The sequence below is a fragment of the Tupaia chinensis genome, unplaced genomic scaffold (assembly GCF_000334495.1).
Source record: "Tupaia chinensis unplaced genomic scaffold, TupChi_1.0 Scaffold000685_1, whole genome shotgun sequence".
NCBI lineage: Eukaryota > Metazoa > Chordata > Mammalia > Scandentia > Tupaiidae > Tupaia > Tupaia belangeri.
In genome coordinates, this window is record NW_006160208.1 from 2,707,660 (window position 1) to 2,732,014 (window position 24,355).

A 24,355-nucleotide genomic window follows, 5' to 3' on the forward strand; every position below is an offset into this window, starting at 1 on the left:
ATTAAGTTTTTTTTTGAAAAGTGAAATAACTTTGAGGGATAAGAAGTGATGAAAAATAGGACTGGAGAAGCCAGAGAGTGGCACAGTATAAAGCTTGGTGCTCTGTGAGGCAGTGCCACATGGGAAGGTTCCCAGTTCACACCGGGAGACTTCTCTTAGTACGGGGGGCATGCACGTGCCCTTGGTCTGGGGCTGGCTGAAGCTGGGGTTAGATGCGGCATCAAGGCCTCTTCTCTTTTCTTCTTCAGGCCTTCTCTCTTTTCTTCTTTCTTTCTCTCATGGAAGAAAGAAATAAGCTTTTTTGTTTGTTTGTTTGTTTGCTATAGGGCATGTGTGTTCAGGTTGCCAGGTCTGAGACTCAAACTCCTGTTGACCATGTGGGAGTCCAGCACCTTAACTACCATGCCATCTGTTGTCCCTGGCTCTCTTATTTCTGTATTAGACAGCACTAGTCTGGAACAAGAATTTTCTAATTCCGAGGCATAGAGTTGATCTCAAATTAAGACAATGGAGGCTGGAAATCTTCCAAAAAGCATGATCTACCACAGATGCTGGACCCAATCTGATAACTGAAGCTGGTTTCTGGGATTCTTACATTAGTGGAGGTCTCATTAGGAAAGAGAACCCACACAGTAATTGAATAGAGAAAGATAAATATAAAAAATTCGGACCAGATGGTGGTGCAGTGTTAAAAAACATGATACTCTGAGAGGCAGTCCTGCATAGAAAGGCTCCTGTTCACCTAGAGACCTCCCAGAGCATGTTGGGCGTGCATATGCCCATAATCTGAGTCTGGCTGAAGGCTGGGGTGGCTTGCCATGTTTTGGGTGCTGTCTATCTGTTTCTCTCTCTTCACTTTCTCTCTTAGTTATGGAAGAAATAAATAAAAAATAAAGACTTATTAACTTGTAGTACAGGATTAACTACCAAGGAACAAAGAGAATGTTAAAAAATATAGGGAGAGCAAATAACAAGAGCAGCCAGCCACTTTCGGGTCGAGATAAAGTACCTTACGAAGGAATAAATTGGGAAGAAGTTTCATTCTTCCCCAGGGATGAGATCTAGACCTCACTGGAGTTGGCAGGACTTTGGCCTCCGTGATGGTGAAGTTGAGATAGCACAGGCTGGATGTCATAGTCCTCTGGGAAGCCACCGTGGAGGTGTTTCTGGAACTGAGTAAGCACCTTGGATATCACATGCTGCTGTCTACTGCACAGGGCAGGAGCTATCAGAAGAACACACACAGAAACCAGGAACAGAAGCCCCTTCCTCCTTCCGTGTCCCTGCGGCATGCTCTACTCACAGACTTAGCATTATGTCAGTAGGTACGGAAGAGATGTTTGCAGGGTCTAGCTCCAGTATCATAAACCTGTGCTCAGAAGGGAGACTTTGGAGCTGGGAGGCAGTGGATTGGTAGGTGACTGGCACCCTTCATAAATATGTCATCAAGGTAAAGATGCAATATTTTTTGAAAATTTAGGTAGTTTGGCACCAAGATAGACAATTTAAAAACTAGACTATTTAAGAAAATCCAGGACATGTGGCCACTAAACACAAGCATTTCTAATTAGATGATACTCTTTTATTTAAAACCATTTGGGGAATGGGACCAGCAGATGCATTAATGGCTATTTCACTGAACTCCCACATGGCTGACCGCAGTTTGAATCCCAGACCTGGTGGCTTGAAACTCATGTTGGGTGTGTATGTATGTGTGCCCAAAATCTTGAGAGGAGAATGAAGGAGAAGGGATTGCAGCATGGCCATCCCTTCTAGGGGGTGATTTCTTGCTTTCTGTCTGTCTCTCTGTCTCTGTGGTGAGCATACTCGCCCTATAGCAAAAATCTCTCTAAAATAAATAAAATAAAATAATTTAAAAAGATTTGGGGAAGATTACCTATTTCTCTTGAGTTCTGCTTTCCAGTCTTTATGTATTTTTTAAAGTATTATTTTATTTATTTTCATTATTTTTATTTTTTTTTGAAATTGACCAGAAAAAGAGAGAAAGAGAACAAAAATGAGAAGGCAAGCTGCCAGGTCTGGACTTGAACCATGGTCAGCCACATGGGAATCCAGCTGCCCTAACCACCATGCCACCTGATAACTTCACTCTTTTATATTTTAAACAGTGAATACTAAATAGTAGTTGGCCAGTTTTCAGTAAAAATACTATCTTTTTGTCTGCTTCTTTCATCTAAGTTTTACTCACTGCTTTTTTCCCCTCCCTTATAGTGTTTGACTACAGTTACAGAGATTATGTTCTGTCCTGGTATGGAAACCTCAGCAGAGATGAGGGGCAACTCTACCATCTGCTCTCAGAAGACTTCTGGGAAATTGCCAGGCAGCTGCGCCACAGACTGGGTCACGTAGACGTGGTTAAAGTTGTCTGCAATGATGTCGTAAGGGCTTTACTCACTCATTTCTGTGACCTGAAAGCTGCTAATGCCAGGTAACTGCTATAATGTGAATCAGTCCCTTCCCTAGATTAAAATATTTTTCTTATCAAGTAAAAAGTTAAAGTCAAGACCAAACTCTAGAATATTCTGCTTTTTGCTGGCTCGAAAATGTAGACTTATTGGGGGGGGCGGGAATAATTACAGCACTCTCATAGAAAGGTTTTTTGGTACTTTGTCATAGACTCAAGGAGAGAGAAAGAGAAAAGAAAACCTTGCAGGGATATGGCCATGCTATAGTCCCTTCTCCATTCTTCTCTTGGGATTTTGGGCACAGACACACACACGCCCTGTGTTTCTCAAGCCACCAGGTTGGGGACTTGACCCGCTCAGTCAGCCATGTGGATCCAGCCATCTTAACCACCATGACACTGGCTGGCCCCTTGAAAACAAATTTTCAGAAGAACTTAATATTTGGGCTTACTGGCTTTAATTAGAGAAAATATTTTATTATGAAAATAGCTAATATTTAGGCTTGTTATACACTTGTTACATTGAAAGGTTTATCTGTGAGTTTCATGTAAGAATTTGCCTTTGGAAGAAGACTTCCAACAGGCCATATCTGTGCTCATCGCAAAACCTTAATTTTGTAGGTTCATGATAGTGTTGTGTCTTACTCTTGAGTAAGTGTGAGAAGGATGTACTATAGATGGCACTTCTAACTTATAGATAAAGTAGTCTTACTGAAATGAGTGGCCTTCTGCCTGTTTGGATGTGGACTTGTTTGGAGTAGGAATGGGACTTCCTATAGTTAATATGGCCTAGTCCCTCTTTCGGGGGAGAGAGAGTATTTAAAGTACGTAAGAGGGTCAAGTATTTTAAACTACGTAAGGGGATGAGTCAGCACTGGCATTCTTTTTGGGCAGGTGATAACTCATATTCTCTTCTAAGAATTTCTGGTGTGTGAATTTACTTGAAAATAGTCCCTGTTCTGTCCTGTGACGTTGCTTTGCACTGGAACCTGGCCACTTAATGTGGTTTGTAGCCAGTCTCCATTCTCACCAACATTGTCTCTTCCCATGACTTGTCTTCTCTCCCGGTAACTACCAACTCGGGCTTATGGGGCTTATTAGCCGTGATATGCTCACCGTTCTCCAGATTGCTGCCTCAGCATTTTGCATACTTTTTTTTTTTTTAATGTGACTCATAGTGAGAAATACATTTTATATTGTGACCTAGTTTTTATAAGACAGTATTTCTTTATCACGTGGATAACTTTTATATCTTTTGTCCCATAACATTAAAAAAATGTTGTTTGAGACCAACTCAATTTTATTTTCTTATTTCTAAGTCACAACTATGCAGTACTTCTCAGATTTTTTGGTTTCAGGATTACTTTATGTTCTCTTTTTTCATTTTCTTTTCTTTTTTTTTTTTAAGATTTTTGCCATAGGGTATGTGCACTCACTGGAGAAAGAGACAGAGAGAGGGAAATTGAGAAAACACCCCCTGAGAAGATGGCCATGCCCCAGTTCCTTCTCCATTCTCCTCTTGGGATTTTGCGTACACTCACCTGACATGATTTTCAAGCCTCTGTGTCTAGAATTTGAACCTCAGTCAGCCATGTGGGAGTCTAGCACCTTAACCACCATGCTACCTGCTGGCTCTTCTCTCCATTCTTATTGAGAGTTACTGTGAACCTCAAAGAGCTTTCGTTATGTGGGTTATACCTAGTAGGGTGTTGGAACCAGCTTATACTATCAAGCAAAAGCTGATTGTGCACATCTGTCCCTAGCCCTGAGTTCAGTGATAGCATGTTTGTAGTTTGAAATTGGCCACTGTGGGAGTATTTACACCGTGGAGTGACAAATACTCCAAATGAGAGTTTTCTCCCCCGGAAAGACAGTTGTGAACACCTGTTACCTCAGACCTATTGATATTTACCATAATTGATGTTAAAAGTAAGTAACTTTTAGAGTGGAATAGTACACAGCACACTTTCCGTTAGCCAGTGAGTGATGCTGTTACCACACAACATGGAGCCTCTGAGAATGAGCATGAAAAAAAAAATGACATTTTTATATTATGGTGCTGTAGTTGTAACTTCACAGATCCCCCTGAATGGGTCTGGGACACTTAGGGATCTCTGGCCAGTCTTTGAAAACTACTGCTTCTAAAGAAAGTAACGCCCAGTAAGTAAGGACTGGGCTATGTGAATTAAAGAAAATAAGAGGACTGTGCGCCGTGGTCTAGTAGTTAAGAGAACTAGATTCTGCGTTGCAAACCATGCTATTCCACTTGGCCTTGGGACCTTGAAATGCATGCTGAGCACATGTACTTGGTTCCCCAAATCCCGACAGGATGGAGAAATGTAGGAAAAGGGATTGCAGCATGACCACATCCTATTGGGGGTGCTTTCTCCTCTTCTCTCTCTGGCAAACTCCTGTGCCTTATGGTAAACAAACAAACAAAAAATAAGAGAAATAGAACTCTTATGTCATCTTAGGTGTCAGGAACTTCAGACTCCCCTTTCAAAGTGTTCATCAACCCCTTGGAACCCCTTCCATTATATAAAGTGTTCATAGTTCTGCTGGACAGATACACTCAAAGACTTATTTTAATTCATTGGAAGTTGTTTTTTTTTTTTGAGAGGTTTTTGCTATAGGGCGCATGCCATCTCCAGAAAGACAGAGAGAGACAGAGAGAGACAGAGAGACAGAAAGCGAGAAATCACTCCCCAGGAGAGATGGCCACTCTGCAGTCCCTTCTCTTCCATTCTCCTCCTGGGCTCTTGGGCATACATGCACATGTGCCCAGCATGAGTTTAAGCCATCGGCTCTGGGACTCGAACTGCGGTCGACTACATGGGAGTCCAGTGACATAGCCACTACATCAACTACTGGTCCTGGAAGTTTGTTTTAAAGTATTTAAATTATGGTCCAATAGAAGACAGTAGTTTAAGTCAATACTTAAGTTAGAAGACTGATGGATTTAGGGTTGGGAGAAGAACAAATGGTTAGAAAAATTTAGTGTTTTTATGATATTTAATTTTGATGTGAAGAGATTTTTCATTGAGACTCTCTTCTGAAATTACTGCTTTTGTGGATAATAAAGTTATGAGTAAGTCATCAGTTTTCTTATACTAAACATAGCTTTATTTCTCTGGTATCTAGGCTGTGCTTGGATGCTCTAGTGGATGATAAAATAAAGAATAAAGAAAAAAATTTAAATTATCACTGTTCTTTGGATTATGGATATTTGAAAAGGTGCCAGTAGGTCACTGGTGTTTTGCATGCATATGATCACGTCCTAGAGAACTAATGTTACCGGTGTTTTGTGTTAGACCAATCATACGAGACTGGCAGACAATGAGTCTGGGTTTGATGACTGTGTCTGTATCCACCTGCCCCAGGGAAACAGTTGCTTTTGTCCTAGAACTCTCTATTGGTGTGCAGATTTCCATTGTCTGCAAAATGACTGGTAGCCTGGGGAGCACCCAATTGAAGCGGACATTGTCAGACAAAAGAATAATAAATTGCATTAATAAAAACAGCACATCTTCTGGTCAACCGTTAGGCATTTGTGTGGAGGCAGCTTTCCGGTCAGCCTGTGTTTATTTTCAGGCCCTCATTCTGTTGCTGCTTTATGTCAATCCAGATCACATTTAATTCTTGCCTCTGCTTCCTCTTCCTTTTTCCCATCTGTCTTATGTTTCAGGAAAATCTAAAAATGATTGCTTTTATACTATTAATTCAATAGCATCTTTAATTTCATAGTCTCTGTCTTACAATATCTGTATTTAGTTTGCTTGTCAAGTCCTGGCACCCTGTTTGAGGGGTAAAGTGCTTTAGTTACATATTTTCTTTCTTTATATCTGAATTATTTTCCCTTTCACCTTTGCAGTTTCTGAGTATGGTATAATGCAGAGTCTGGACTTTAGAGTTAGAAGTCGAGAGTTATATGTGCCATTTATTACTTAGGTGACTTTGACTGAATAGTCAGATCATTCAGATCTTGATTCGTAGTGATGATATCTACTCTTTGGTGTAGATAGAGTTGGTGGGAAGATTGCGTATTATGGTACATGTGAAACTTATAAAAGGTTAATGTTCTTGGGGGCTGGCAGTTGGCGTGATGGATAAGGGTGCTGGACTTCCACATGGCTGACCGTGGTTCGAGTCCTGGACCTGGTGGCTTGCTTTCTCACCTTCTCTCTTTCTGTCCCTCTCTGGTCAAATTAAAAATTAATCAATAAAAATAATAAAGCTAGTTAAAATAATTCTTAAAAAAATAAAAAAAGGTTAATGTTCTTTGACTCACTCAAGGAATGAGATCCTAGGGTAACTAGCAGGAATTGTGGTAAATAAAGGTTGATCTGCACCAGGAGGCTAGCTAGACCTCTCCTGATCCAGAAGTAGCTCTATGCCTCATGATCCTTCCCTGGTTTCTGAAGTGACGCTTGTGGTCCACTTACTAGATGGCATCATCGGAGCATCCTACTTGGAGTTAAGAGACGGATTGCAGGGAAGCATTCATTTTTCCTTTTCCATAGGTCAAGCTTGTTTGACCAACCATCTGGCGGTTTTTCCCTAGCTAAGCTCAAGGAGGGGAAGGAACCAGTGGCAGCCTGAAGACCACACTTCTTTTATTATTGGCCTTCCTTTGGTATGAAGAAGGGAACACTTTCTTCTTCAGTAGGGATTTTGATGTTATTTAAAGAAGCTTATTTTGTAAAACTGGTTTTGGGCTGATTTTTTCTAATAAATAATAATAAATATATATAGTTCTTAAAGAATTTTTTAAAATTTAATTTTGTTATTTATTTACTTTAATTAATTTATTTAATTTTAATTTGAGCAGAGAAAGACACAGAAAGAGAGAGAGGGAAAGTGAGAAAGCAAGCTGCCAGATCTGGACAGGCATATGAGAGTCCATCACCCCAACCACTATGCCGTCAGCTGGCCTCCAAATATATATCTTAAAGCACTGCCTTTCAAAGTGCTTGATGTGACAATGGAGCAGCATCTTATCTTATTTATCTTATCTTACTGTATTGAAATATCAACTCTGACAGCATAACTGGAATTTAACATCACTGAAGATGCTGTCTTTTTAAAGTCAGCATATATAGGAGATCTTCACAAAGTTCATGGAATACGTGTACTATGAAAAAATTATACATGGATTTCAATTTTTTTGCACTAAAATAAACTCGTACTTAAAGTCTATTTTCCACAAATTTTTTGAAATCTCATATCAGTGTGTGCTTAAACACTTAAAATCTCTTTTTATGTTCTTGGCTTTGCACATTTGGATAGAATTCCTATAGTTTATTATAGACGACAAAGAGGAAACATTTTCTTTCTTTTTTTTTTTTAGTGCACATACTCTAGAAACTAGTCTTCATTCTCCAGTGCAAATCTCAGTTAACTCTTGAGAAGCATTGGTTATTAAGGCTCTAGTGTTTGTTTGTGTAGTATCCTATATGTTTCTCTCCCTCTGTTGAGTATTTTTTTTCAATATTGGGCACTAGTTACCATAAGAATCTCTGATACTTTGCCTTTTTAAAAGTATTTCTTATCTTTATTCAGAACAAGTGAGAGAAAGAGAGGAGCATTCTCTACAGGGGTCTAGTCACACTGTGGTCCCCTTCCTCCATTCCTCCAGGCCGTCAGAACCTAAGGACTTGGGTGTGTGCCTGGCGTGTTTCAGGCTGACCTGCCAGAGATGTGAGGGGCAGTTGTCATGTGGGATCTGGCTTTTCTTGAGCAATGTATCACCACCATTGCACCACAAAGCCTGTTTTACACTTTGCCTCTTTCCTGGAAAATACTAGAAAATTTGGTGTCCAAGATTTTTTTTTTTCCCTTCCCTAGAGGGTGTGTGCACTTTGCCAGAGAGAGATAGACAAAGGGAGCGGGAGGAAAGCATTTCTCATGGGAGTGGTCAAGCCACGATCCCCTCTCATCCATCTCTCTCCTTTTGGAATTTTGAGCATGCATACACACGTGCCCAGCATGTTTCTCAGGCCACTGGGTTCAGGACTCAAAGTATGCAGTTGATCATGTGGGATCTAGCTGCTTTAACCACCAGGCCACAGAGCTGGCCTAAGACCTTTTTTTTTTTTTTCTTTTTTTTGAATTTCTATCAAGATACTGTGGAAGAGAGAAGTAGAGAACGTTCTACTTTCCATACCTTTTAATTTAGATCGTCAAAATTAATGGTCTTGGGGGAGGTTTGTGCTGACAGAAAAGTCTGCAACCAAGGCTTGCAAAATGGACTGGAAAATACTTGGAGTTCAGTGTAAGAAGGTTAAAGGAAATAAATATTCACTGGGCTCATTGTCTGCCAATTTGGGTGGAAATGAGTTTATGTCATTTCATGTATAAAGGCAGATGTATACCATATAATTTATTTATATGAAAGTTTATTTTTGTAGTGTACATATTAGTCATCAAGTCTTTTGACAGAGGTATGTTTTTAAAGAATTTGTATGTAATAAAACCATAATGTCTAGGATTTTGTCAAGACATGAATGCAGCACACTTTTCATTATAAATTACAAGGAAAAGAAAATGCTTAGCAGTGTTAACAGAGCGAGTGTGAGTGGGATTATCCTACAGTTAACTTTAGATGACCTAGTGTGGTTCTCAATTTAAACCTTGTGGTTCTCATATAAACTCTAAAATATTAATGTTAAAACACTGATAGGAATTCTAACATGAATGAAAATAGTGTATCTTGTTGGTTAAAAAACAAAAAGAAAATACTTGGGAGGCTTTTGGAAGGCAATTTGCCATCAAATTATGTACCATCAAGTGGACCCTCTACCGACTAGAAATACCCTTAACTATCCTGGGGTGTTCCAGTTGGGAAAGCTGACTGATGACTCTGGTTTTGCTTTGTTAGTCTCTTTTAAAAAATAAAGCTGTAGGTAACATTTAAGAAGACATCTAGAAAGCATAAAATTAATATAAGTAAAGAAATATTCATGGGACCAGCAGGTGGCATGATGGTTACGTCACTGGACTCCCAGGTAGTTAACCACAGTTCGAGTCTCAGACCCAGTGGCTTAAAATTCACACTGGGCATGTGTGCGTGAGTGCCCAAAAATCCCTAAAGGAAAATGGAGGAGAAGGGATTGCGACTGGGCCATTCCCCCTGGGGGGGTGATTTTTTTGCTTTCTGTCAGTCAGTCTGTCTCTGTCTCTCTGGTGAGCACATGTGTCTTATAGCAAAAATCTCTGAAAAAAAAAAAAGAAAAGATAAATATTCATATCTTTCTGGGTTGTTGCTACAATTTGGAAGTTTCCTGTAATACCTGATACTACTTAAGGTGGTTTTGACTTGGTTTGAAATCCCAAACAGCCATGAATTTGCCCTTACTCTAGCATAAGCTTTCCAAATTAGTCTATGATTGAAGAAGTTATTGATGTTGGGGAGGTGGCAGAGTTGTACATAACTGAATTTTTTCTAGAAAGTTCTTTCTTTCTCTTCTCTTCATTTACGAATATTTTTAGGCATGAAGAACAGCCGAGGCCTTTTGTGTTGCATACCTGCTTGAGAAATTCAGTTGATGAAGTAAGATTTCTACAAACGTGCTCTCGGGTTCTGGTGTTTTGTCTTCTCCCTTCAAAGGACGTCCAGTCTCTCAGTTTACGTATAATGCTCGCAGAAATTCTCACAACAAAAGGTAGACTTACAAAATTGGTATTACTAATACAATAAATGTGCAAAGTGGTGTGCTCTGTACTAATGCAATAATACTTTCTATGTTTTTTCGTGCAAAAATGTGTCACAACTTTTCCTTTAACTCAGTACTTTGTTATAAGACCTGTGTAGACATTGCACCCTACAGGTGCCATGGGGCATGAAGGAATTGAAGTTGCGTTCTTTCCAAATTTCAAGTTTAAATGCTACTCACTTGGCCAAGCATGATAAATTCATATTGCCATGTGTACAGTCTATTCTGGGAATGGGAATGCCAGTCCTTAGGTTCTCCACAGGGAAGCATTTACTTGATATAACTTTTGAGTTACCTAGGTCAGTAATGCATGTATTAATGAAAATATGTGTGTGTTAAACTCTGATTAGCATTTACTTAAATGTGTTCAGTGTAAGAGTCATTGATAACGCTTATGCATGATTTTGTGAGTTTAGAATAAATAAAAAGGAACTGTACCACAACATAATGTGATTATTTGAAGAAGAGTTAACTATATTCCAGGAAATACTTAGCTAGGATAAGAAAAACAAAAAAGAAAATATAAGCAAAGAGAGAAATTTTCCCTATCTTAGAATGTCGAATAAATAATACTGCATTTGAGATGCTCTGATTGAATATCTCATTTATTGTCTGAGGCTTAAACAACTGTGCCCATCAACTGATATAACCAGAGACAGTTAAAGGGGAACTTTTTAATCTAAAGTTACTGGGATGGTTTTGTAATAGTGTCACTGACTTTATTTATTTATTTATTTATTTATTTTTGCCATAGGGTGTGTGTGCTTGGCCAGAGAAAGACAGAGACAGAAAGAGGGAAAGTGAGAAATCATCCCCCAGAGGGAAGGCCATGCTGTAATCCCTTCTCCTCCATTCTCCTCTCAGGATTTTGGGCACGCATGCACACGTGTCCAGTGTGAGATCCAAGCTACCCTGTCTAGGACTTGAACTGGTGGGAGTCTAGCGCCTTAAACACTATCCCATATGCTGGCCGTATCATCATTGACTTTTTAACATCCCACCCCTCCCCACAAGGTGTGCTTTGACCAATGGGAAAATGTTTATTCTTTTTCTTTTGCAGACAAATGGGTCAAAATGTATTGAATCTTGTAAAAGAAATAAAAGATAAAAATCACTGTACTTAATTTTCATGACTTTTTTTTAGCAACTTGGGTTCCAAATGAGTTTCTTTCATTATTCCTTTACATTTCACTAATTTATTAAAATGACCTTTTGATTATATTCATAGTAACATATCGAGAGGGATAGGCACCTCTGTACAGATTTGAGTACTTGAATTGTTTGTAATTAAATTACCCATTCGGCTAATTGAAAATATTTCTAAACTGTAATTTTAATGATATGATAAGAAAACAATTCCCTTAGAGAGGAAATTTTTTTTCACTGGTGCTTTCTTCTTTCTTACTACAGTCTTAAAGCCTATAGTGGAGTTATTGAGTAATCCAGATTATATTAACCAAATGCTGCTTGCACAGTTGGAGTACAGAGAACAGGTGAATGAACATCACAAGAGAGCCTACACCTATGCTCCTTCTTATGAAGAGTTCATCAAGCTTATTAATAGCAACTCTGATGTGGACTTCTTGAAACAATTAAGGTATTTGGCCTTCAATTACAGAACAACAATAGCTACTGATTATCATCTGCTGCCTAGTTAGGTTGAAAAAAAAATGTGGTTGTCAGGGAAGCAGAAATAAAAGAAGTCCATACATTCTACCATTTAGTGACAGCTAAGCTTATCCAGTTTTCCCTTAGTAGTGGAATTAGAATTGTTTTCAAAGCACTAGACTTTTCGAATAATAAGGTTATAATAGATTGAAAGTGCTTCAGTTGTTAAGATACTGCTTAGCTGCTCAGTTACCTTAGAAAAGCATTGGAAGAATATGATGTGTTTTTTTAAATCATGACGTAGAACAATGTATCATTTTTCTTAGAAAATACAGAGGGTCAGTTCTGGAACCAAGGGGTCCTTAATTAATTGTTTCAGAAAAACACATTTTAAAAATACTGCAAGAGTCTTTTATGTAGGGAGCATAGTCTCCCTTATCTTACTTGTGATAGTTTAGGGGCGAATATGTGCTTTTGTGTATTTATTTTTCTCTTTGCAGTATATACACATGCAGCATGATTATATAGCATTCTCTAGTTTATAGATTTTCCAGACTTCTGTTTCTCTACTTACCCTCCTCCTAGTGTACCCAAATAATAATACATAGAGTGGAAAGGAAACTGTGGTATGTCAGTTTTGCTTTTCGTTAGTAATTCTGGTAAATGACTGATAGAAAAGAAAAATATTGGCTGAAATTGGGTCTTTGAGCTATTAGAGAGTTTTAGGTTTGGCACATTTGCCTTTGAACTAGGGTTAGCATTAAAGCGACTTATGCTGCTTGATTTTCTGATCTGAATAATGTATCATCTAAGAGGCAAAAATTATAGGTAATATTGTATTTTTAAATTAAATCAAATTTATTATTATTTTTTAATTTGCTGTAGGGCACATGTATTCACTAGGGAGAGAGAGAGAGAGAGAGAGAGAGAGAGAGAGAATGAGAAAGCAAGCTGCCAGGTCTGGGACTGTGGTCAGCCGTGTGTGAGTCCAGTGCCTTAACCACTGCACCACCTGCTAGTCCCCAGGTAACACTTAATTTTACAGACTATGTCATATGTTAATCTAGGCCTCACAAATACATATATGTATTTTAAAGAATTTTTAAATTTAATTTTATTCATTGTCATTATATATAGAGAGACAGCAAGAGAGAAGGAAAGTGAGAAAGCAAGCCGCCAGGTCCAGGACTCAAACCATGATCAGTCATATGGAAGTCTAGCCACCTCAACCACCATGCTACCTGCTGGCCCCCCACAAGTATATTAATATATGACATGTTTGATTTTATGGCATTGTTTAAAAGTAATTTTTTGAAATATAATATCTGAAGATTTTATTAATGCTTTTTCTTTGCATAAATAATCTTGACTAGGCTATATGGTAGTCATTTATTATAAATTGTGACTATGCCTGAATCTGGAAATTCCTTTTTGGGAACTATGACACTTGAACTGATAAAGATTGCAAGATCCACATATTCCAGGTTTGTAGTCTGAGGCTTACAGGCTGTACTCACTCAAAGGGCAACCTTTACTGTGCTTCTAATTCCTTTCCAAGTGTTGTTCCAAAGGAAGTGAGAGAGCTTGTAATGCTCTCTTGTCACCGTCTCACATAGCCTATTTGATAACTCCAAGTGAGTTTAATAATAATCTAGTCGAGGGACCAGCAGTTAGCTTAATGACTGTGTCGCTGGACTCTCATGTGGTTGACTGCAGTTTGAGGCCAGCACCCGGTGACTTAAACTCACACCGGACACATGTGCGTGCATGCCTAAGATCCTGAGAGGAGAATGGAAGAGAAGGGATTGTGGTGTGGCCATCCTCCCTGGGGGGTGATTTCTCACTTTCTGTCTCTCTGTCTCTCTGTCTGGCAAGTGCATACACCCTCTAGCAAAAAAACCTCTCCAAATCATCAACATCATCATCATCATCATCATCATCATCTAGTCGATAGTGGCGGATTAAATAAATGGATACTGTTCTTCCAAACTTGTGGATGAGTGTTCTACTTTGTGTCCCAGACATAAGATTCTAGCACTGCAGACATAATAACTAGATAATGCTGGTAACAAAAAGATGTCAAAAGAGATTTTTAAATTGGAACTAATTTATAAAATTATTATTATTATTATTTTATTTTATTTTATTTTTGCCAGAAGGTACTTGCATTCACTAGAGAAAGGCACAGAAACAGAGAAGGAGAAAGTACCCCTCAAACAGCATGGTCACACTGCAAACTCTTCTCCATTTCTCCATCCTGTCAGGATTTTTGGCACATCTGCACGCACGCTCTGGATTTTTTTCAGCTGCCAGGGCCAGGAGTCAAACTACGCAGTTGGCCATGTGGGATTCAGCTCCCTTAACTACTGTGCCAAGAGGCTGGACCAGAGCTATTTTTTTAAATGTTAACTATTAGTTCTCCAGCACCATCAATCCTTTTGTATCTGAGCAGTTTCTGTATCACAGGTTGAATGACTCAGCCTAGCTGCAGTGAACATGCTGTTAAGACGCTGCGCTCTGCAGGCTGTGACCACGTGGGATGCCTGGGTTCAATTACTGGTTGAACCTGAAGTCCAGGCATGGTGGTGCATCTGTTATCTCAGGACTCGGGAAGGTTACAGCAGAAGGTTCACGTGCTAAAGGGCTGGTGCGGGCAGCATAGAGAATCCTGTCTGAAACAGTGAGGTGTGGGGTATATGCCTGTGGTCCCAGCTATTTGGGAGGCTGGGACAAGAGGATAGTGACACAGAGAGACTGTCTTTAAGTAAAAGAATGGTTAATGAATCTTAATGAGAATTCATGATTTATCTTCTTTAAATGCATTAGCCAAAGGCTTAGAACTGATTGTGGCAGTTCTTCACCTAGTAAATAAAAAGTAGCTCAGCAAGAATTACCCTTTAAATAATAAAACGCCAGGGTATTTACTGCTGTAGGATGTTGAACAGCCTGCACTTGTTATGGTAGGAGTATTGTTAATTGCCTTAACCTGAGTGGTCAAAGATTACACTAGAAATTCTGATTTTACACCCCCTCCCAATAACAATGAAGCACAAACAGTATGAGCACTTAAATCCTTCTCGAAAATCCCTCCTCCTCCTCTTCCTCTTTCTTTTTTTGGAGAGGTTTTTGCCATAGGGCGCGTGTGCTCACCAGAAAGACAGAGAGAGACAGAGAGACAGAAAGCGAGAAATCACCCCCCAGGGGGGATGTCCATACTACAATCCCTTCTCCTCCATTCTCCTCTTGGGATCTTGAGCACCCACACACACCTGCCGGCGTGAGTTTAAGCCACCGGGTCTGGGACTCGAACTGTAGTTGACTACATGTGAGTCCAGCGATATAGCCCTTACACTAACTGCTGGTCCCAGATTCCTTCTTCTTGATCTCGTAAGTAGGGCAACCGCACATGGGGCGGGGGGATGGGGTGGTCTTAGGAGGCAGACACTCTCTTGAGCACTGAGAGACTTAAAGGGCTGTAAATTGCTGGACTGTAAGAATGCATATTTAAGAAACTGAGATATAATTACATCGTAAAATTTGCTGTTTTAAAATGTACTGCTTGGGACCAGCAGATGGCAAAATGGTTATGTTGCTGGACTCCCGCATAGTTGACTGCTGTTAGAGTATCATACCTGCTTAAAACACACACCAGGCGTGTGTGCCCAAGATCCTGAGAATATAATGGAGGAGAGGGAATTGTGGTATGGCCATTCCCCCTAGGGGGTGACTTCTTACTTCCTGTCTTTCTGGTGAACATATGTTCCCTGTAGCAAAAAAAAAAAAGAAAGGAAGGAAGGAAGGAAGGAAGGAAGGAAGGAAGGAAGGAAGGAAGAAAGAGAAAAAGAAAAAGAAAAAGAAAAAGAAAAGAAAATCTAGTACCTAGAGGTTTTTGGCACATGCAAAGACTGCAACTACTATTGCTGTCTAAGTACAGAATATCTTTATCACCCATTAGCAGTCACTTTCCATTCTATACCTCCCACAAGCCCTTGGCACCCACTGATCTACTTTCTGACAATATAGGTTTGCCTGTTGAAGATAGTTCATAAAAAATGGAATCATGCAATATGTAACCTTTTGAGCCTGGCTTTTTTCACTTAACATGTTCTCAAGGTTCATCCATATTGTAGTATGTGTCAATTCTGCATTCTTGTACAGAATATCTTTATCACCCATTAGCAGTCACTTTCCATTCTATACCTCCCACAAGCCCTTGGCACCCACTGATCTACTTTCTGACAATATAGGTTTGCCTGTTGAAGATAGTTCATAAAAAATGGAATCATGCAATATGTAACCTTTTGAGCCTGGCTTTTTTCACTTAACATGTTCTCAAGGTTCATCCATATTGTAGTATGTGTCAATTCTGCATTCTTTTTTTGGCTGAATAGTGTTCAGTTTATGAGTATACCATTTTTTGTTTATTCATTCATTAGATAGTGGACAGTTTGTGTTGTTTTCACGTTAGAGAGTGCCTTTTAGGGACCAATGAGTATTATCAGTGGGTGTTGATAAATTAGAGTGAATAAGTATTGTTGACTCCTAACTTCTCTCTCCCATCACCTCCCCCCACAGTGTACTTGCTGCCGAGGAGTGTTGGAGTGCAGACCCAGAAGGAATATTCCTTTTGTTCATTCTTCCTGTTCCATATATTGTGTTACCTTGTGCATCCTCCACCTTACCATTAGGTTTTGTGTTTCTAGCAGAGTTTAGAGTCAATAGGGAAGGCATTTGGAAATACTTTGGTGGTTAGTTACCAAGCTCTGAAATTATGTAGTACATTAGGAGCAAAAAAAGTACATTTTCAGATTTAAATTGGTAGAAAGACTGAGTCCATTTGGAATAACTATTCTTCTGATTTCTATTTCTTTATAAAGCTTTTAGTTCCTCATGTACATCCTGAGAAGTGTACTGATAATTTCTAGAAAGGCTGAAAATTCTCCTGTAATGAGGAATGTAAACTTTCCTTTGAAAGAATCAGATGCATCTGGCAATATCAGCTATGGGATCATAGTAGTTCTGAAGAATTTATAGTTCCTTTAACCTGTCTGGCGAAGAACCTTGGATGGAAATAGCCTGAAGACCTTATTTTCAGTGATAGATACACACTTCCAGAGTTACGTTACAATACGTTTGTAAACAGTTCATATTCTAAGGCTTTTTCCCCTGTGCCAAAGACTGTGAGTCAACTCCTTGAGCTTTGCTGGACACTAGAATTTTAGGCAGTTCTGTCCAGTATGGCGATGGGATATATTTTATCTGTGGGGCAGTTGTCCTTACCCATGTGCCTTGGGAACAGACCTGTGGACTACCCTTTATTCTCTCATTCTTGCACAGATATAACTAGAAAGGCTTCCTGGAGCAACTGCAATAGCAGAGATTGATCTTTTTGTTCCAAAATGTAAGTGACGTTACTTAAATTATCTTGTTTCTTGGCCACTTACTGTTTTTCTGGTATAAAAATTGTTCTTTAATATTCATGGGTCAGGTGCATGTACTGTTATTGATGGGCAAAATTGCTTTTTATTAGACTCTTGTCTAAAGTCAGCTCGCTGAGGCTTATCAGCCGCCCAACACTAATAGAGTTGCTTTTCTTGATCAGAGTCTGAACTGTTCGTTTGTTTTTCTGGTTCAGTTAGAGTACTCTGCTGTCTGACTTTATTAGTGTTTTAGGTCAAATTGCTATCTTCAAATTGCTCTTAGTAAAATTTTGGGATAGGCTGCCTAAGGCAGGGAATGTGTTTTATTTAGACTGAGCAGTTGATGTAACTGTCTACTTTTATTTCACACTTATTTGGGAGATACCTGCATATTTTCTAAGAATAATAAAGTCATCCATCTCTGCTATGCTGGAATGCACTAAGAACAAAACAAAGCAAAACTCAACCTCAAAAGTGGTATTTGTAGTTCTGAGTAGTTTGGCTGTTTTCTGAGTCAGCATGAGATGCTTTCACAGTGGTATTATAGAGTCAGGAATGCTTTCTTCAGATGCACTAAATGAGTGGCTTTTAGCCCTGCCTGTATGTTAGAGTCATCAGTCTTTAAAAAAAAACAATTACAGCTAGATATCCCATTGTCTTTTAGAGCTACATTCTTTTTCTTTTGCCTGGCATCTAAAATGTTGAAGCAAAGATGTGGTTTGCAAGACTGGTGCAATACTTTGAATTTCCCATGGTTTTCTAGTAGGAGCAGTGATCATCTTTACTAGTTACACAGGAACCAAAAATGTGAATGCCGTTGTGGTGTAGGATGTGTAAAGGGCAGCCGAGTAGATTTCCCACTGCTAGTGTGGGTGGTGGGAGGATGCCACAGTGAAGGAAGGCGGACCAGAGCTCAGAATGGAGCTCAGCAGCTGGTGAAGCTCGCCAGTGCAGCCATACTAGAGAAAGGATTGAGCGCTTCTTTATTCTGGAAATAGAGCGGAGTTGTGGTAAATATTAAGAGAAGTGAAAGGTTCTACCCTTACAGAACTTCTTTTATGGGAGTGGGTAGATCGCGGCCCAGGAGAGCATCCAGTGCTTCTGCATTGTGTAATTTCGCAGTGTATTTGTAAAAAGTACTCTGATGAAAATTTCATATAAATGCTTGGGCTTCACGCCAAGATTTTAATGTAATTGGACTAGAGTAGAACCTGGCAGTCAGTATTTTTTAAAAACTCCCCCAAGTGTTTGAAGCATGAAACGAAGTATTGAGACTTTTGTTAATGGGATGTTCTTCTGTACCTACCAATCTGAAGTTTTGACTAGATGTCATATTATGACATTACTTTTTTCTGATTTTTTTTTCAAAACTGGTTAATTCAATAACTGTTGATGAGAATATTGGTTAATCAGGATGCCTCATTTTTCTACTATGTTTATTATAATGAACAAAGGGCATTTTATCACTGACCTTTGAGGGATATGTTTAACCTATGGTTTTTCAACCTTGGTAAAATTTACATTTTGGACTGGATAATACTTTGTTGTTTCTTTGTTATGGGGAGTTCTGTTTTCTGAAGAATATCTAGCAGCATCCCTAGTCTCTACCCACTGAACACCGCAATAAAATAAATCTATCACCTCATAGTTACCATTCTTTCATTGTGGTGAGACCACTTATGATCAGCTTTTGGGCCAGCTAGTGACATGATGATTAAGGCATGAATCCCACATGGCTTACTGAATGGTTTGAATTCCAGAGCTGGTGGGGCAGGGGGTTATCAGGTGACGTGGTGGTTAAAATGGTAGACTCGCACATGGCTGACCATGGTTTGAGTCCTAGACCTGGTGACTTGCTTTCTCACTTTCCCTCTTTCTCTGTCTCTCTAACAAGTACGCCACATGCCCTATAACAAACAAACAAAGAAACAAAAACTATCAGCAAATTTCAAGTGTCACTGTGTTGTTAACTACCTACTTATCCTACATAATTGAGCATTTGAATCCTCTGATCAGAACCTTCTCATTTCCCGCTGCCCCTGGACTCTGACCACCACTATTTTACTATTTATTTTTATTTTTATGAGTTTGACTTTTTTAGATTCCAAATATAAATGAAATAATGTAGTATTTGTCTTACCGTGTCTGGTTTATTTCACTTAATGCCCTCCACGTTCATCCATGTTGTTGCCAGTGGGAGGATTTCCTTTGGCCCAGGTAAAAAACAGAGGATTCCACGACTAAGGAAGAAAGAAGAGTGGATTTGGAATAGGCCAATAACTGTTTTTGCTACTGTACCACATGTTGTACAGTTCAGTGAGGCATGATAACTTCTCCCCACACCAACGCTAGGAAAATACAACTTTCCTGGATTGGATGTTTGCCAAGGTTAAAAGGATGCTCAAGAAGATGAAAACTGTCTTTATTTTCTAAGTTACTATTTGCTGAGTATCTACTGTGTACTGAGCACAGTGTTGGATTGTTTACGATCACCATCTTACTAATTATTTTAATAACCAGGTGAATTAGGTACAATGATTCCCATTTTATGCTTGAAGAAAGTGAAGTGATTTTTCCAGGATAACATAGCTAATACATGAGCTAGGATTTAAATTACAGTCTGACTGACTTCAAATCTCATATTTAAAGCTTGTGCAGAAAGCAGCAATGACACAGGGCTCTAGCCTCATGGGACTCCTTCAAGTGTGGCATAACTTTCTGCTCTTCTGTAAGTCTTTGAAATATCCTCATCTATAGTGATAAACTGCCCGATAAACCGGTAGTAATGAAGAAAACCAAAGCAGACTTCTGGATTCATTTATTTCTGACTCCTCATTTAAAGAGCAAAATGGGAGTCAGCAAGTGGCATAGAGGTTAAGGGCAGCTAGTCCCACATGGCAACTCCCTAGTTCAAGTCCCGGATGTTGTAGCTTGAAAACTAGCAGGGCCCATACCAAGATCCAAGAAGAGAATGGAGGAGAAGGGCTTCGGTGTGACCACCCCCTTGGGGGTGATTTCTCACTTTGCTTCACTCTCTGCTTCTGGCGAGCACATACGCCCTATAGCAAAAACTAAAAAACAAACAAACAAAATAGGAACATGGAGAACCTGAAAGTAGTAAAGGTGAAGTTTTAGTAATGACTAAAAGAATTCAAATTAAAAAGATTAAGGATTACATAGGAAGAAAACAAAGGATATCTTTTATCTTGTACATTCTAAGATTGAGGTAGATTTGTGTGTATGTGTTACAAGGATAAAGCAAAAGGAAATGGTCATATCAAAGTGGATTTACTTAAGGGAAATATTTTTTGTTTAAATACTAAGGGGATGCATTTTTATCTCTAAATTAAGTTTAGGTTCATTTGCACATAGAGATAGATAATCTATTAAAATATAAAAATTTTTCAAATCGCCTAGTTTTGTGAAGGTCTCTATTTGAACTCAGTGTTTGAACAGTGGTTCTGAATTGTGGCTCATGAGCAGTAAAGTGGGATTATGTTGTGGAGGCACATGAGAAGAAATGGAGCATACCTTAGGACGGACTAATGTCGCATGTCAGCAGGCAGTCAGCACTCATAACTGCTGAGGAGGATGTTGGTGTGGGTGAGCAAGGAGGTGAAGAATTACAGAGTATAAAACAAGGTACTGACAAAGGTTTATGAAAAGGATAAATGAGCATAGATTTAGTATCTTAAAAATCTAATAAAATGTGAGACTGGTTATAAAAAATATTTTAAAAAATCTTTCAGTTTTGAAAAATAAAAACACATGGAATTCAGAATACAGTTCTTTCTGTTGGTGTCGAGGAAGGACAGAAGGTTCAGAAAGTGAGAGTTAACAGCATATTTCCATTTAGAAGGAAAGATAACTGAGTGTGAGGAGCAATGTAAAATGTGATTGTAAGAAGGGGAAATTTTGATTTGTAAACTTTATGATCTCGCCAACATTAGAAAATTCCCTATGTGTTTATAATTGGAGCAACAGTGGCTCTGGGGGGAGATGTGTCTGCTTTATGAATTACTGTTATAAACTTGAGTCAGTTTGTATAAAGCATTTAGCCCAGGTTCTAGTATATTCCCAGTTGTTGGTGGCTGCTGTTACCGACGTTACAGTCATTAGAGTAACATGGCAAATAGACTTACTTTCATCATAAACACTGATCACTTACTGGAGGCTGACTGAGGCAGTGTCGGTACGTTCTGGTGTTGGAGGAAGCCAGTATGTAACTGCTTTTCTTTCTACCCTGAGGTCTGAACTATTTTGAGTCAAGGAATAAGGCAAATGAAGACCAAAATGTCACTTTCATTACTGAAAAATAAGGGAGAATTTGACTTAAAGGTACAAGCAGTGTGGTTTATATGTACAGGCGGTACATTTTCTTTTCTTCCTCTTTTTTTCCTTTAATTTTTTAAATAGATTTTTGCCATAGAGCACATGTGCTCACCAGAGAAACAGAGACAGGGAGACAGAAGGTAAGAAATAACCCCCCAGGGGGGATGACCACACTGTAGTCCCTTCTCCTCCATTCTCCTCTTAGGATTTTGGGCATGCACACACACTTGATGTGAATTTTAAGTTGCAGAGTCCAGTACTTGAACAGCAGGTGACTACGTGGGAATCCAGTGACGTAACTATTACGCCATCTGCTGGTCTCCATGAGCACTATGCTTTCTAAAACAGTCCCGGAATTAAAGTCGTTCCCACCCAGCAATGCTGGACCAGAAAACCTTCTTGTCCCTGCCTCCCTCTCCCTCCCCAGCGCCATGGCAGATTCAGAGTCCACCGCTGACAGCCTCAGAGGCAGAGGAACATGCATGTGCTTAAAAGGAAGGAGAAGAGAAGGGCTGTGCTTCAGGTGCTCAGGTCCTCCTCCTCTGCCATCAGATTGAAACCACCTCTTTACCAGGGAGAAGTGAGTCGGGGTTGAGAGGGACTAGAAATGGGCCTTCTCATACTTGGACTAAAGCATTAAGAGTCCAAGGAGGTGGGGGCCCAGGCAGTGGCTCAGTGGTAATATACCCGAACCCACATGAGAAAGGTCCTAGGTGTGTGTTCCGGGGACCTCTCTGAGCGTGGTGGTCATGTGATACAAGCTGGGTAAGATGCCAGTAGATTGTGGTATGAAGGTCCTTTTGGAGGTGCATCTCTGCTAATGAAAGAAATAAACTTGAAACCAAACCCAACAAAAAACTCCAAGTAGTTCTAAGTTCCTACTCAGTAGAAAAGAATTTTGTGATTCACAAGCTGTGTTTAAAGAGTGATAATGAAGAGTGGTGGAAGTGTGCAGGCGGTCTTTAGTAACTGGCCTTTGGGCTGGGTGAGAAATGCTATTTGTAGCCTTGGCTGATTTCTGTAGTGGTGGTAATACTGCAGTCATGGCCCATCGAAAGTGACCAGATGATGTTATTGGACATGTAGCTGGGAAGCAGTTTTCAGTAGCAAACCATTATATGTATAGTATACTGATAGATGATAGATGGAAATAACTTCATGAGCATAGCAGTGTGGATAAGTTTATTTGGAACAGATGAAATTCAAGTACTTATTACGTACTTAATTGTAAGTTTTTATAATTTAAAACTTAATGATTGATTTAATGCCTTGTCTTTCTTTCTTTTTTTTTTTTTAATTTATTTTTTATTTGCTATAGGTGTGTGTACTCACCAGAGACAGACAGAGAAGAAAAGTGAGAAAGTACCCCCCCCCCAATAGGGATAGCTACACCACAGTCTCTTTTCCACTATTCTCCTCTTGGTCTTTTGGGCATGCACGCATGTACTCACATCCGCATGTGGGTCTGGGACTCCATCTGTGCAGTTCATCATGTGTCCCGGCCCGCGGGACAGTCGAACAGTTACCTGGGGGAGGAGAGTGAGAAAAGGGACCCACACATACACGGGCACACAGAACTCTCACAGACACATGGGGTAGAGACAAGATGAGGTGCTGATCAAGTCTCCCCTTTATTGAGGAAGAATGATGACTTATATACAGGCTGGTGGGCATTGAGTGGTTGCCCGAAATGCAAGAAAAGTATTACAGCATGGACTAATCATTGGTGTCCCAGAAGCTGCAAACAGGCATCCAGACAACGAGAGGCGTTATCTCTCCCATTGCCTAGAGACCTACCCCCCCCACCCCCAAGAACAGTTGGTTACATAGTTTCTGACAGTTGGTCACATGGTACAGCGAGGAAATAGAAACTTAAGGTTTCTAAGATGGCGGATAGCTCTTAAGATGGTGGATAGCTCTCAAAATGGCTTCCGTACGCAGTGCCCTCCACGATCATGTGGCATTGACATCCAGCTGACTTCACCACCATGACCCTGGCTTGTCCAGTGCCTAAAAATGTACCAGCCAGGTCTCAGGAGTCACACAAGCTTTATGAGGTGGCCACAGCACAGTATTGAGTGGTAGCCACACATACATTCTCTGTGTTTTGGTGAGTTTGTACTCTGCAGAAATGTAGTGCTTTTAAAGATAGACAGGAGCTGACAAACAAGTAGTAAGCTTCCAGTGAGCAGTCAAGCATCTCACTTATTCCCTAAAAGCTAGGGTCTAGCTCAGGAGTCAGATAGGCCTGGCTTTGCTGCATGACCGTAGGCAGGTGTTTTCAACTCAGCTCCAGTTTTAACTGTGAGGTGGAGTAAATATTAGATTGTTGGAAAAGTCATGACATAATTTTTCTATGCAATAATGCCTCATGACTTCCAATAACACGGTAGTTTCCATTTCATAGAATTGTCATGCTAATTAAATGAGGTCATGCATGTAATGCGTTAACAATTCTCAAGTCATGGAGGATCCTAGTAACAACTAAAAGGATAGCTGTTGTTAGGAGAAGGCAGTGAAAGTCTCAGAATCTGATTTGGCTAGGATTAACAGATGAGACGCGGCAACACAATAATACCTAATATGTTTTCAGGAAAAGCTTCATTCAAAAGGTATAAGAAAGTTATTAGGACATTTTCAATATAAAATAGAAAACTAGGCAACTAAAGAAGATACTCAGCATTCTGAACAAGAACGCTTGATGTAAGAATTGAGAATAAATATAGCAGTGGTACTATCATGTATAAATAAATACTTTTTATGATATTAACAGCTGATATAAAATATGAGGGTCACAAGACATAGATAGCAGAGAGAAAAAAATTTGACTTTCTAGGTTAACTAAAGGGCATCTTCTA

The 24,355-nt window shown here is 39.6% G+C and overlaps 1 protein-coding gene across 2 annotated transcripts in view; it reads left to right on the forward strand.

Annotated features, from left to right (window-relative positions):
* The window catches only part of SNX25 (sorting nexin 25), a 144,928-nt gene that overhangs the window by 40,799 nt on the left and 79,774 nt on the right, over positions 1-24,355 (forward strand). For both annotated transcript variants that reach the window (XM_006160453.3, XM_014592394.2), the window contains exons 3-5: positions 2,233-2,449; positions 9,914-10,086; positions 11,548-11,734. In XM_006160453.3, coding sequence (XP_006160515.1) covers positions 2,233-2,449; positions 9,914-10,086; positions 11,548-11,734 — 577 coding nt within the window. The remainder of the gene's footprint in view (positions 1-2,232; positions 2,450-9,913; positions 10,087-11,547; positions 11,735-24,355) is intronic.